General features: G+C 54.3%; 4 protein-coding genes across 4 annotated transcripts; 2 read left to right on the plus strand and 2 right to left on the minus strand.

The window, feature by feature from the left end:
* Window positions 1-676: 676 nt before the first annotated feature.
* Window positions 677-5,513, plus strand: ATEG_00635 (pleiotropic drug resistance family ABC transporter; the record flags this gene model as incomplete). Its single annotated transcript, XM_001210721.1, has 6 exons — window positions 677-804; window positions 925-1,407; window positions 1,457-2,335; window positions 2,387-2,630; window positions 2,695-3,636; window positions 3,690-5,513. 6 exons carry the CDS (start codon window positions 677-679, stop codon window positions 5,511-5,513), a joined length of 4,500 nt encoding a protein of 1,499 aa, XP_001210721.1.
* A 402-nt stretch (window positions 5,514-5,915) lies between these two features.
* ATEG_00636 (ferric reductase family protein) lies at window positions 5,916-7,793 on the minus strand (the record flags this gene model as incomplete). The annotated part of the gene is made up of 1 exon (XM_001210722.1): window positions 5,916-7,793. One exon carries the CDS (start codon window positions 7,791-7,793, stop codon window positions 5,916-5,918), a length of 1,878 nt encoding a protein of 625 aa, XP_001210722.1.
* Window positions 7,794-9,869: 2,076 nt separating this feature from the next.
* On the minus strand, window positions 9,870-10,809 carry ATEG_00637 (putative 2-deoxy-D-gluconate 3-dehydrogenase; the record flags this gene model as incomplete). The annotated part of the gene is made up of 3 exons (XM_001210723.1): window positions 9,870-10,319; window positions 10,397-10,612; window positions 10,678-10,809. 3 exons carry the CDS (start codon window positions 10,807-10,809, stop codon window positions 9,870-9,872), a joined length of 798 nt encoding a protein of 265 aa, XP_001210723.1.
* Window positions 10,810-12,011: 1,202 nt separating this feature from the next.
* On the plus strand, window positions 12,012-13,971 carry ATEG_00638 (Zn(II)2Cys6 transcription factor; the record flags this gene model as incomplete). The annotated part of the gene is made up of 3 exons (XM_001210724.1): window positions 12,012-12,145; window positions 12,221-13,515; window positions 13,562-13,971. 3 exons carry the CDS (start codon window positions 12,012-12,014, stop codon window positions 13,969-13,971), a joined length of 1,839 nt encoding a protein of 612 aa, XP_001210724.1.
* Window positions 13,972-14,024: the final 53 nt, after the last annotated feature.

Genomic DNA, 14,024 nt, shown 5'->3' on the forward strand with positions numbered 1-14,024 from the left:
TATCTCTTTGTATTATGCTCCTATTCCGGACGGGATATTCTTGACATACCTACTATATTTTGTACCACCTTGATAAGCACACACTATGCTATTGTCCTACTCTCAATAAGATTTGCATACTACATATTCCCGGAACAACATCCAAATCAATGGATGGTAACTACCTAAACTACATCTCAATGCCGGAGCCAATGGGTCCCGCCAGGGTCTCTGGTTACCAGAAAGGGAAATGCTCTGGAGATAAAAAATCCACGCTGTTCGCTTATCCTGATCCACCAGGGCCGATACGGAGCCACTGGTTGGGTCCGGAGTCGAGGCCTTTCCGGTTCCCGATTCGCCCATCCGACCCATCTGAAAAAAAGAGAGAAAACAATAAAAACAGGTCCTCTCCACTGCAACTCACCTTAGGTATTAGTTAGCTGGACTCACCACTCGACCACTAACTACGGGGTACTCCAGTCCAGAACCTCTTCCTCTCTCCCACTCACTCTTCTTCCTCTCTTCTTCTCTCCTCTTCATCCATCCCTCTCCTCACCCTCTACTTTCTTTCGTTCATTATACATTCGTTTCGTTTGATTGTTGGATTTCTCGTTCCTCCCCTTCCCCCCTTATGCCTTCGGGCTCCCTTCGTTTCCTATCCTAATCGCGGGACTAGACGTCTCCTAATCTTCTCACCATGTCTCTTCTCGGCACTATAAATCCTAATCTTAATCCTTCCCGCTCTGTCGGTGGTCGCGGTCAGGGCGACGATGACGATGACCACAACAACCGCCGTCACCATCTCGGCGGTCATCCCCAATCCAGGTCCAGCAGAGAGTCCGAGAGAGATGCCGAACGGGGCGATGATCGTCCCACCACCTCCAGCTCCGCCAAGTCGTTCTCCAAGTCCGACATGAAAAAATGGCGCGAGGAGCGCCATATGAGCACCCTGAGTACAGCCGAAACCGCCCTGGAGAAGGAAAGCGAGTATGGCGATGACTCTTCGGAGGAAGAGGTCGTTGAGCAGATCACCCGTCTCGCCCAGCAACTGACTCGCGAGTCCACCCGCTTCTCCACCTCCGACAATGCTCTGAACTCCTTCCTGGGCGTCGATGAAGACTCGACTCTGAACCCCCATGGGCCCAACTTCAAGGCGAGGCATTGGATGAAGAACCTGCTCGCCCTCTCCTCTCGGGACCCCGAGCTGTACCCTCGACGGGAGGCAGGCGTTGCCTTCAAGGGCGTCAGTGTTCACGGCTTTGGTAGTCCTACCGACTACCAGAAGGATGTGTTCAACGCGGTTCTGCAGATTGGTGCCCTCTTCCGTATGGCCACGGGAACCGGAAAGCAGAAGATCCAAATTCTGCGCGACTTCGATGGTCTCGTCAGGAGCGGCGAGATGCTGGTTGTCCTGGGACGACCCGGCAGGTATGGCGTCAAGATATCCCCTCACTTCGATGCATGCTAACTCATTCAGCGGCTGCACCACTTTCCTCAAGACCCTTGCAGGAGAGATGAACGGTATCTACATGGACGAAAGCTCCCACATGAATTATCAGGGTATCTCGCCTAAGCAGATGATGACCCAGTTCCGTGGCGAGGCTATCTACACCGCCGAAACGGATGTCCACTTCCCCCAATTGTCCGTGGGAGATACCCTCAAGTTCGCCGCTCTGGCCCGGTGCCCCCGAAACCGTTTCCCAGGTGTCACCAAGGAACAGTACGCCTTGCATATGCGGGATGCTGTCATGGCCATGTTGGGTCTTTCGCACACCATCAACACCCGAGTCGGAAACGACTTCGTTCGTGGTGTGTCCGGTGGTGAGCGAAAGCGTGTCAGTATCGCCGAAGCCACCCTGAGTGGAAGTCCCCTGCAGTGCTGGGATAACAGTACCCGTGGTTTGGACAGCGCCAACGCTCTCGAATTCTGCAAGACCCTTAACCTTATGACGAAATATGCCGGTGCTACCGTCGCTGTCGCCATCTATCAGGCGTCCCAGAGTGCGTACGACGTGTTCGATAAGGTGACCGTCTTGTACGAGGGCCGGCAGATCTACTTTGGCCGCACCGATGAGGCGAAGCAGTTCTTCACGGATATGGGCTTTGAATGCCCTGACCGCCAGACTACCGCCGATTTCCTCACCTCTCTGACCAGCCCATCTGAGCGGATTGTGAAGAAGGGCTACGAGGACAGAGTCCCCCGCACCCCTGATGAATTTGCCGCCGCCTGGAAGAACAGTGAGGCACATGCCAAACTGATCAGGGAGATTGACGAATACAACCAGGAATATCCTCTCGGAGGCGAGGCGTTGGGCAAATTCATCGAGTCACGCAAGGCCATGCAGGCTAAGAGCCAGTAAGTTTCAGACGCTGTAATTGATGCTTCGCAGTGCTAAAGGATATCCAGGCGTGTGGGATCTCCCTACACTGTTTCCGTCTATGAACAAGTTAATCTCTGCATGGTCCGAGGCTTCCAGCGTCTCAAGGGTGATGCTAGTTTGACCATATCCCAGCTGATTGGAAACTTCATTATGGCATTGATCATTGGAAGTGTGTTCTATCAGATGAAGGATGACACTTCTAGTTTCTACTCTCGCGGTGCTTTGCTTTTCTTCGCCGTCTTGCTCAACGCCTTCTCCAGTGCCCTCGAAGTATGTAGCCATTCCTCGGCCGTCCTAGACCCTCATCAGACCAACAACTCTAACCGATGTCCAGATCTTAACGCTTTATGCTCAACGTCCCATTGTCGAGAAGCAATCTCGTTACGCCATGTACCACCCGTTCGCCGAAGCCATCGCCTCCATGCTCTGCGACATGCCTTACAAGATCGGAAACGCGATTATCTTCAACATCACGCTCTACTTCATGACAGGTCTCCGCCAAACCCCCGGTGCATTCTTCACGTTCCTCCTCTTCTCCTTCGTCACCACCTTGACCATGTCGATGCTTTTCCGGACGATCGCCTCCTCGTCTCGAACCTTGTCCCAGGCTCTGGTGCCCGCTGCCATCCTTATCTTGGGTTTGGTCATCTACACCGGGTTTACCATCCCCACCAAGAACATGCTTGGATGGTCACGCTGGATGAACTATATCAATCCGATCGCCTATGGTTTCGAGAGTTTGATGGTCAACGAATTCCACAACCGTCGCTTCCCCTGTGCTCAATCGGGCTTTGTTCCTTCTGGTGCTGAGCTCGGGTATGCCAATGTCCCCTTGGCGAACAAGATCTGTTCCACTGTCGGCGCCGTTGCGGGCTCCCAATTCTTGGAGGGAGATGATTATCTGCACCAGAGCTTCGCCTACTACAACAACCACAAGTGGAGAAACTTGGGTATCATGTTTGCGTTCATGATTTTCTTCATGGTCACTCACTTGGCGACTACCGAGTACATTTCAGAGGCCAAATCGAAGGGCGAGGTGCTGCTTTTCCGTCGTGGTCAGGCTCCTCCGGCTGAATCCAACGATATCGAGATGACCTCCAATATTGGCGCCACCGCCAAGACGAACGAGAGCCCCGAAGGCGCTGCCATTCAGAGACAAGAAGCTATCTTCCAATGGCAGGATGTCTGCTATGACATCAAGATTAAGGGTGAGCCGCGTCGGATCTTGGACCACGTTGATGGCTGGGTCAAGCCGGGCACTTGCACTGCTCTTATGGTATGTTTTTGTCCTACGACTTCCTCTTGCGCCATATCTGACTAAACCTCCAGGGTGTTTCTGGTGCGGGTAAAACCACGCTTCTCGATGTGCTCGCTACGCGTGTGACTATGGGTGTCGTGACTGGCGAGATGCTGGTGGACGGTCGTCCTCGCGATCAGTCCTTCCAGCGGAAGACTGGTTACGTTCAGCAACAGGATCTTCACTTGCACACTACCACCGTCCGCGAGGCCCTTCGTTTTAGCGCTATTCTTCGTCAGCCTGCGCACGTCAGTCGCCAGGAGAAGCTTGACTATGTCGAAGAGGTGATCAAGCTTCTGGGTATGGAGGCATATGCGGATGCGGTTGTTGGTGTTCCTGGTGAAGGTCTGAACGTCGAACAACGCAAGCGTCTTACTATCGGTGTGGAATTGGCCGCCAAACCCCAGCTTCTTCTCTTCCTCGACGAGCCTACGTCCGGTCTTGACAGTCAAACTTCTTGGTCGATTCTCGATCTCATCGATACCCTGACTAAGCACGGCCAGGCTATCCTGTGCACTATTCACCAGCCTTCAGCTATGCTTTTCCAACGGTTCGACCGCTTGTTATTCCTTGCCAAGGGTGGAAAGACCGTGTATTTCGGTGAAATCGGCGACAAATCGTCGACGCTCTCTAGCTACTTCGAAAGAAACGGAGCGCCTAAGCTTCCTGCCGATGCTAACCCCGCAGAATGGATGCTTGAAGTTATTGGTGCCGCCCCCGGCTCGCACAGCGACATTGACTGGCCTGCTGTCTGGCGCGAGAGTCCCGAGCGCGCAGCGGTTCGCGAACATTTGGCTGAGCTGAAATCGACCCTTTCGCAAAAGCCTGTGCAACAGTCCCAGAATGACCCGAACAGCTTCAACGAGTTCGCCGCCCCGTTCACCGTGCAGCTCTGGGAGTGCTTGGTCCGTGTGTTCTCCCAGTACTGGCGTACTCCCGTGTACATCTACTCCAAGGCCTGCCTGTGTATCCTCACAGCGATGTACATCGGTTTCTCGTTCTTCCACGCCCACAACAGTCAACAGGGTCTCCAGAACCAAATGTTCAGTATTTTCATGCTGCTTACTATCTTCGGTAACCTGGTGCAACAAATTATGCCTAACTTCTGCACTCAGCGTTCGCTGTACGAGGCGCGCGAGCGGCCTTCTAAGACCTACTCGTGGCAAGCCTTCATGACCGCCAATATCATGGTCGAACTGCCCTGGAACACGCTCATGAGCGTCCTGATCTACGTCTGCTGGTACTACCCTATTGGCCTGTACCGCAACGCCGAGAAGACCAACGCGGTCAGCGAGCGTGGCGCGCTGATGTGGCTCCTGATCTGGTCGTTCCTCATGTTCACCTCGACCTTTGCCCACATGATGATCGCCGGTATCGAGCTCGCCGAGACCGGCGGTAACCTGGCCAACCTGCTCTTCTCGCTGTGCCTTATCTTCTGTGGTGTCCTCGCGACCCCCGAAGTGCTCCCCGGTTTCTGGATCTTCATGTACCGCGTGTCCCCGTTTACGTACCTCGTGTCCGGCATGTTATCGACGGGTGTGTCCGGCGCCGACGCGATTTGCGAGAACTACGAGTTCCTCCGCTTTCCCCCGCCGGCCAACCAGACCTGCGGCGACTACATGTCCAACTACATCGCCGCCAAAGGTGGATATCTGCAGGACCCAGGCTCGACCACGGACTGCAACTTCTGCTCAATCTCGAACACCGACACATTCCTGGCGGCCGTGCACAGCGACTTTAAGGATGCCTGGCGCAACTTCGGTCTCATGTGGGTGTACATTGTGTTCAACGTGTTTGCTGCTGTCGGCATTTATTGGCTGGCGCGTGTGCCCAAGGGCTCGCGCACTAAGAACTAGATTCGTTTTGTTTTGAACATATTGTTTGGATAGATGGATGATGTCTTGCATACATACGTGCGTTCAACTACTTACGCTCTTTCTGATTTGTCCCGGCTCTCACGCCGACTTCTCTGCACATTGATTTGACATGCGTTCGGATACAGACCGACACCTTTCCTTGATATTTCCTTTGGGTAAATTTTTCTGTTAGCTGTATGTATCTATGCTAGACGCCATTAGATAGGAGCACATCTCAGAATAAAATTACAGCATTGATATGACTTTGACGTGTAATAAGCTTCTATTGACACACTATGTAACTACAATGCTATGCTATGTATGCTCTGCGATCACGCTTAACAAAAATGCAACCAACGCCAATAATGCACACCACAAACTCCCAACAGGAAGAGACAGCAATCACCAGGTAAAAGCCTCCTCCACAAAATCAACCACCATCCCCTTTGCAATACTCGCCCTCGCGGCCGCACGCACCTCATCCGCGAACGCACCGGGCCCACAGACCGAGACCACCGTGGCCCCTACGCGCCGCGGCAACACCTCATCGAGCACTACCTGCGGGCGACACCGACCGGGCAACATCTGGATAGACGCACTGGGCGAGACGATATCCCGTCCGCTCTTGGGCTTGGAGATGAACAGTTTGACGTTGAGCAGCTCGCGGCGGCCGGGCAAGCGCAGCACCTGGTCCATCCACTGCTGGACCCAGACGAGGTGGTCGGTGTTGCGGACGGACCAGATGAGGTAGATCTGGCACGTGGCGACGCGGGCCTCGGCGGCGCGGACGATGAGGTCGCGGACGTGCAGAACGTGGTGGGTGATGCCGGCGCCGGCGGAGAAGAGTACGGCGGTGCCGTAGCTGCCCATGTTGGTGGGGTGGGCGCCGTAGGGGCCCTCGATGTAGCCGGTGGTGTGGAGGGTGCGGGCGGGGGCGCGCAGAGCAGCGTTGTACAGCGCGCGGGTCATGCCCTGACGGGCGCCGACGATCAACGATACCGAGGTCGGCTGCTTCGGGTCGTGCATGTAGTCGTCCAGGGCGATGTCCGGGATGGGCTGTTTCTCGAGCAGCGACGGCGTGCTGGCGTTGGTGGGACGGAGGGCGCGGTCGGTGAGGATGGGCGTCGTCACGCAGCTGCTGGGCTCGACCCAGGCGACCGAGAACGGGTGCGACATCCACCAGGAGATGCTCGGGATGTAGGCGTAGACATGGCTGCCCGGGGAGACGGAGATGCGGTTGGGGAGGTGGAAGGTCACGCGGCAAGCTTCGCCGGGGAGCGCCTCGACGACAAGACGCGTGGAGCCACGCCGCATGGAGAGGTTGAGGCGGATGAGACGGAAGAGCCGGGCGGTGCGGTCGAGGAGCCAGAGGAGGCCCGCGGCGGCGATCCAGGGTTTCTGGGGCAGGCTGTCCAAGTCGATGTGGATGTAGACGCCGAGGAAGGCGAGGAAGGCGGCGAGCTGGTGCAGGTGGAGGAAGGTCTCGTAAAAGGCGTGGCGGATGGGCGAGGGGGAGTGGAGGCACAAGAAGACCATGGCGGCGGTGCCCAGGAGGCCCCAGGTGAAGAAAGGGGTGTCGCGGAGGCGGCGTGCCATGTCGGCGACGCTTTGTTCGTCGATGGCGTTGCTGGCCCAGGCGGCAGTGTGGACGACGCTCTCAATCACGACGATGCGGCCGAGCCAGCGGTGCAGGAGGTTGTAGGTGTCGAAGCTGACGCGCAGCAAGGGGATGAGGGGGTTGTTGCGGCCAGCCAGGAGAAAGAGAGGCACCATGTTGAGCACGGCGAGGGTGCCTGACCGGCCGCGCAGCTCCGCAACCAACGCTGGTTTCTCATTGACACTGTAGTCGAGAATGGCGCAGTAGGCGATTTGGCTGGCTACGTAGAGGAGGATTAGTATGGTTTGGAGTCGCGAGGGTAATGTGCCGACGTTGATGGCGGTGGACAGCTGGATTTCGCGGTTGTGACGCTTCCTGCTGATGGGCGCGTAAAGCACATGTTTCTTGATATTCGCCCATGTGTGAGACTCCTCGCGGCTCCAGAAGGTCTGTTGTCTTCGCGTGGCGCCCAGGGCCGAGAGGAAACGGAGGTAAGAGTGACTGATTTGGGCGATGCGGCCGCAGAAGACGATCAGAGCGACGGCGATGACGCTGCAGTAGATGATACGGGTGAACAGGACATCTCGGGGGACGTTGACGCCATTCAACCCTCGGGAGTATTCGTAGATATAAGTTGCATTGATCCCATAGCCTCGGGCGGCGATCTGATGAGGACCATCCATTGGAGGCGCGCCCAGCTGGTGGGAGAGTGAAGGAGTGGAGGACGCTGTGACGGTTGCGATTCAAGGGATATTAAGGAAAGCGTGCAGGGCTGGGCTGGGCGATTAGGTGGACCCAGGAGAGTTCAGGTGGCGCGCGGATGAGTTTTTCAATGCCGGGTCAACACTGCATATGCAGAATGATGCAGTGAGGAATGTTCAATGACAGGGGAACAGTAGGAATGCGGAATGGCAGGTATGTAGTGCCCATATGACGAAACACAAAAGAGGGACCAAATGATCATGAACAATGACGTTTTGTCAGTTCCGTGAAAGATCCTGAGGTTGTTTTGACAGCTGTGACAATGGCTAGTGTCCCAAGGGATTGGGTATTGGACAATGCGCTGGACAAGGGGAAAAGAATGCTTGTTGTCAAGGAATCCCAGTCAATAGGATATCACGAGCCCGCGAATTCGAAATCAGGATTCTTTGAGGCGAGACCGCTGTCAGTAAGTGGGAAAAGCTGGGGAGATGACGCAGCTAGACTCACTGGCGATGTCCTATGTGCATGATCTTGATCGAGGACGTCAGTAAGGGGGTGAGAAACGCTCAGCGTTGGCAGTCACCATGAAGGAACGACAGGAAAATGAGCCAAGAAAGAACGGGAGGGACAAGAGTAAGTGAAAGTCTAAAGACAGTCTATTGATCACAAGAAAATAACAACGCTGATCAGTAACTATAAGGAGAGACGAACAGGTGGTGGAGAAGAGGGAAACGAAGAGAATTTGACTGCGCCCGTCAGGAAACTCCAACGCTCATCCGTTCAGACATCCATCAGGAGACCCAGTGGATAGATATGATTTAGTCAGGGGGCCGACCATGATCAGTCCCAGAGGGATCCACGGAGGGGAAGAGGAAGGGATATTGCGGATCTTCCAGCCCATATGCGACCAAGACCCCGACGATCTGAGGCCCAATCACAGCACCAGTTGATCAAGACATGGGCCTCAATCCCCCTCGATTTATCTCGGTGGCCTGGGTGGCGTTGATGGCATGACGCCTGGAGGAGGTCCCTCTGCATGGGCGCCAAGGTGAACGCCAGGGAAGCGCTGGGAGCCTATCGGGGATTCTCCGTTGCAGCGCTGGCACTGCAGATAGGCTGATATCCCGTCGAGGGATGCGCTGCTGAGGATCGCCGACCGACTCCAAATCCAGGCCGAGGAGGCGCCGAGGCCGCCATGTGTCCGTAGAGAGGGGCCAATAATCTTTCTGAGTCCGACTAACGAAGCTTTCTAAAAGCCCGACAGCAGCTGAGCGAGTCGCTCGTATCCATTGGCCTTGTAGGCGCGCATGGGCGTGTTTCATGTAAGGCGGACAAAGCCGCAACGTCCGCTCTGGATTGGGCGGTTAGATTGGGAGGAGAGATGCCTTGACTCGCGACCCACTAGGCGAAGGAGGATTTTTAGGACGTCAAAAGCGCCATGATTCAGAATGAGACCGGAGGAGACGGTGAAGGAATGGGTTGATTATTTGAAGAGGAGGAGAGGAACGAAATGTCGAGTTGTCGTTGGGGATGCAGTCAAGTCACGGGGCTGTCACGGGGCACAACTGGCCCTAATTCATTGTTTGGACTTCACGTCAACCATCGGCATGACCATGGATTCTCTATAGATTCTTTTCTTCTTCCCGGATTATGTCTCCGCTGGGAGCCATTCGAGAACCGGTGGACTATGCCAACAACCAGAGGACTCGATAGTTTTCTCTAGCGTTCTCTGGGCGCCTAGACATCCAGCATAGCGCAACTAAAACGGGCATTTATCCGAACAGCAATATATCCAGAACACCAGAACAGGGCGCTAATATAGCATGGCATGCTCTACGGGTCCTCCGAGCTCCTAGTAATTCATGGCCATTAGGTCATATCATCCTGTAGGGCAGTTCCGGATAACCTGTGAAGCCACTAACGCTCCTGACCAGGGACTTATCATACAACATAGGTACCTGTATACTGAGTACATTGATCTATCGGGGAATAATGACACCAAGAAAACCCGACACGAAGGATCCGATAACATCATAATTCTGATACATCCGTCTGCACTACCGCCCCATCCAGCCACCGTCCACACAGACAATCTCTCCGGAAACATAGGTGCTGGCCTCACTAGCCAAGAACACGATGACACCCTTAAAGTCTTCCGGCTTGCCCCAGCGGCCTGCCGGGATTCTCGCCATAATGCCCGCATTACGGTTGGAATCGTTGATCAGAGCAGTGTTCATATCGGTGGCGATGTAGCCGGGTGCAATCGCGTTGACGTTGATACCCTTGGAGGCCCATTCGTTGGACAGGGCCTTTGTCAGCTGGGAAATACCTCCTTTGGATGCAGCGTATGCGGGGACAGTAATGCCACCCTGGTAAGACAAAAGGGAAGCCACATTGATGATGGCACCACGACGGCCAGAGGGGAACTCCGAAGCGTCCCGAGCCAGTAGATAGGCACCGAATTCACGGCACAACGTGAACACAGAAGTCAGGTTGACTTGGATGACCTGACCCGGAAAATCGTTACCACATCTGACCACCATCATAGAGACTTGCAAGGTACGGAGTATCTGCCACCACTCACCTCATCCCAGTCCTCGTCGGGAAACTTCTCACTAGGGTGCCGCCGTTGGATGCCAGCGCAGTTGAGCAGGATCTGCGGCTTGATGCCTTGACTCGTTAAGGTGGGAATGACACCCTTGATGGCTTGTCGATCGGACAGCTCCGCGACATGGATCCATGCTTGTCGGCCAATTCTATTCACGATCTCGTCGCGAGTCGCTGTGTTGGATTCGTCTCTCTGCAGGAATCAGTATACATATCACTGGACACCTGGAATGGGGAGGTGTGATTAGCCCATCGCACCTGAATCAGGACAATGTCCGCACCGGCCTCGGCCAGCGCAATGGCCATGGCCTGACCGATGCCTCGGGTTCCTCCTGTGACGATTGCGGTCTTGCCCGCGAGGGAGAACAGCGCCGGAATAGATGCAGCCATGGTGGTGTGATATGGTCAACCAGGAGAGGTGAGGAAGAGGTCTGAATGTCCAGGCAATGGGTCGAGGGAGCCGAGTGGACGTCTTTGATCGGTGGTAATAAAGAACTTGAAATAATAAGAGACTCATCGTCATGCGGGGCACCCCCAATTCTCGTCCCAATCCGGTAAAGGTCCGTTGCCGTCAAAGGCCGATGCCCCGCACTTCGGCTATTGATTTTTTGTGCTTACGAATTGATTTTTCTTTCGTTGTTGTGGGACCTGGAGGTCGTATTTGAGGTAGATGTTCTGAGAATGAGTTCTTTATTTGTTTTAAACTGGGATAATATTGAATATAGTCATTATGATGATGTGTTTCGTGTGAACATTGGGGAGGTAGTTGGATGTTGTATACTTCGGATATCCTCCTAAAGGAATCTGTGCAGGATATATATCCGGCTGGTAAACCGTCCTTCCTATCGGCAAAAGGAAAAGGAAAAGGAGACAATAAAGACAACCAGAAAATATACTCCATCCATCACGTATGCTGAAAACGCAACAAGATTGAACCTGTAGACTGAAGATTCGCAGGATGAAATGATGGGGTACCGGAATAGGACTAGAAACCCAGTGACCCCGATTCTCTCCTCGACCAAAACACCATCAACTTCCAACCTTCTTCTCCCTCCATCCAGATCCAACCTCGTCTGCCTCTTGACCTTTATATTACTAGGTGAGGGTCCCCTTACCTTCGTGTGATGCCCTCGGCGCAGTGGGCCGCATACTCACCATTGGCAGCCTCTCTCATCTCGCTCTCCTGTCGATCTTCAAAGCCGTTGGTGCTGTCCATTTGAAATCCATGGCGTGGGATTGATTAGTCCGACTGGGGACATCCATGCGACGGATTTCTATAAGGTCTCGTGTGGGGAAGACCGCTTATGCCGCGAAGATCGATCCGGTGGTCCTTACAGGGTAGACCGTCCCGGTCACGGCTCAACCGCCAGCCTCCTTTTGTGTAGGTCTCTGGCTCCACCCTTCATGATAGCTACTTGATTTGGCTTCTTCTCCATTCATATACCAAATGCTCTTTGAATGTTCTTCACGATCGATTCGCACTTTCTGTCCATTTTGTTGACCAACGTGTCTAGCTCTTGATCGTCGGCACCATGTGCTGAAACACGTCTTCGTATTGACCTCATAATCCAACATCGCCAACACTTTCAGCAATGGACCAAGACGACCAATCTTCTCAGCCCGCAAGCACGCCCTCTTCGCGGCCGAAATCTCGCTCCGATCATTTAATGAAGCGCGTCTCGAGAGCATGCTTACACTGTCGCCAACGGAAGTCAAAGTGTGACCTGTAAGTTTGTGACTGGGTTTACACGCGCCCAGAATTTCTTACGTCCGCCAAATTAATACATCGCAGAGACAGTAGCGGTAGTCCAGGTGTGCCGCCATGCCAACGATGCCTTCGAGAGGGTCGCGAATGTGTCCTAGGCAGCTCCAACCGCGGTGGCCGTCGCATTCGCAAGAACAAAATGAAAAACTTTACTCCCGACACCAACTTATCTACCCGAAGGGACTCCTTCCTCGACCCGACAAGTCCTGCCACATCAGACAACCGTACGGCGGCGAATAGCTCATATCCCGGGCCCGTGGTTTTTGTAACGCCGAACCCTCAAACGGCGACACCGGCATCCGTGGACGATGAGGATTCTGCTTCTATTGGCTCCGTCCCGCAGAACCCATCCGATGCATGGCAATGCTTGACTGGCATTGCAAAAAGGGGAGCGGATGACCACAGCCCAGAGACGACTACCGACTTGACGCGCGCTCCACCCACCAGCTTTCCCTCCTACAATACGTTTCCCAGCAGCAGTGTAACCGACTTTCAACCAAACACCGGAATCAAAGCCTACCGACTGGTTCAGTCGCGTTCATTGGACCCGGGAACCGTGTGGCAATTGGTAGCTCGTTACGCCGAACATTTCCACCCCTATCTTCCTTTGGTCCCAAGAAAGTATTTTAACCGCAGCGCGCTGGACACCTTCGCGAACAACGAAAAGCACCTCCTCACTGCTGTGCTAACGATCGCTTCGAAGGACCTGGTCGAGCGACCGGAGATCCACGAGTACTGTTCCAAGTACATGCATGAGCTCATCTCAGGTATCGCGGCTGGAATAGATTGTGATGTCGAGGCTGTCGAGGCGCTTTTACTACTGGCAGAATGGGAGCCGCAGGGCCTTCGTCCCCGGGTAGAGCGCGTAGGCCGTGGAGAAGAGGATCGAGCCGCTTGGATGCATGTCGGCTTGGCTTTACGTTCGGGCTATTTTCTCGGGTTAGATCGTACCTCGTTCCGGGGCGACTCCCCGGGCGACACGGAGAATGAGGCCCGTCGACGTCTGGCGTGGACAAGCTGCTACATTTCAGATCGCTTGATCTCTGTCCGCATTGGACGCGCATTCTGGTCTCGAGGACCGGGGCCAATGACGGGCCTGGTCAGCCAGGACTTCCCGTCCTTGCAGCCCGTGAAGGAAGGAGACGAAGACTACGCAAAAATCTTTCAGGCGACGTTGGACCTGACCCAGCTCTATGGGAATGTTCACGATGTGCTTTACTCGGGAATGAGGACCAGTAACCAAATGATGCTCATGGGAGACTACGTGAAATACGTTGATGACTTTCGCCTCGCTATTCTGCGGTGGAAGTCTCGCTGGGGCTCGTTGCCCTGTAAGTTCAAACCTCCCGTCAATGTATGTTGCGCTGACGAATGTAGGCTCTCAACCCATGCAGGTCACCTTGCAGTTGTCGTATGAGTATCTACGGCTGTACATTAATGCCTTTGCATTTCAGGCAGCTATCTCCCAGTCGTTGGTATCGAGATTGAAGAAAGATGCTCACTCGCAGCGAGAGCATTTGCGGGCCACGTTTAACAATGTGGCGTCAATGCAGGATGCCCGGTTTATCTATGAATCGGTAGATGCTGCGAAGGCGTACTTGACCATCATGGTTGACGGAGTCCACCCCGAAAAGCATCTCCATTTTATGCCTCTTCGGTTTTATCTATACGGCATCTATGCCGCGGTATTCTTATATAAGGTCGGGTTTCAGAAGAAGACCATCGCGACATTTGCTAACAGGAACAGGCACGGTCATTTGGAGTCATGTTGCCTGCAGAAGAGATGAATGTTCGTGATCTCGTCACGCGAACTACAGACTGCTTGAAAAGAGCCAGCGCT

This window comes from Aspergillus terreus, genomic scaffold (assembly GCF_000149615.1).
Source record: "Aspergillus terreus NIH2624 scaffold_1 genomic scaffold, whole genome shotgun sequence".
Taxonomy (NCBI): Eukaryota; Fungi; Ascomycota; class Eurotiomycetes; order Eurotiales; family Aspergillaceae; genus Aspergillus; species Aspergillus terreus.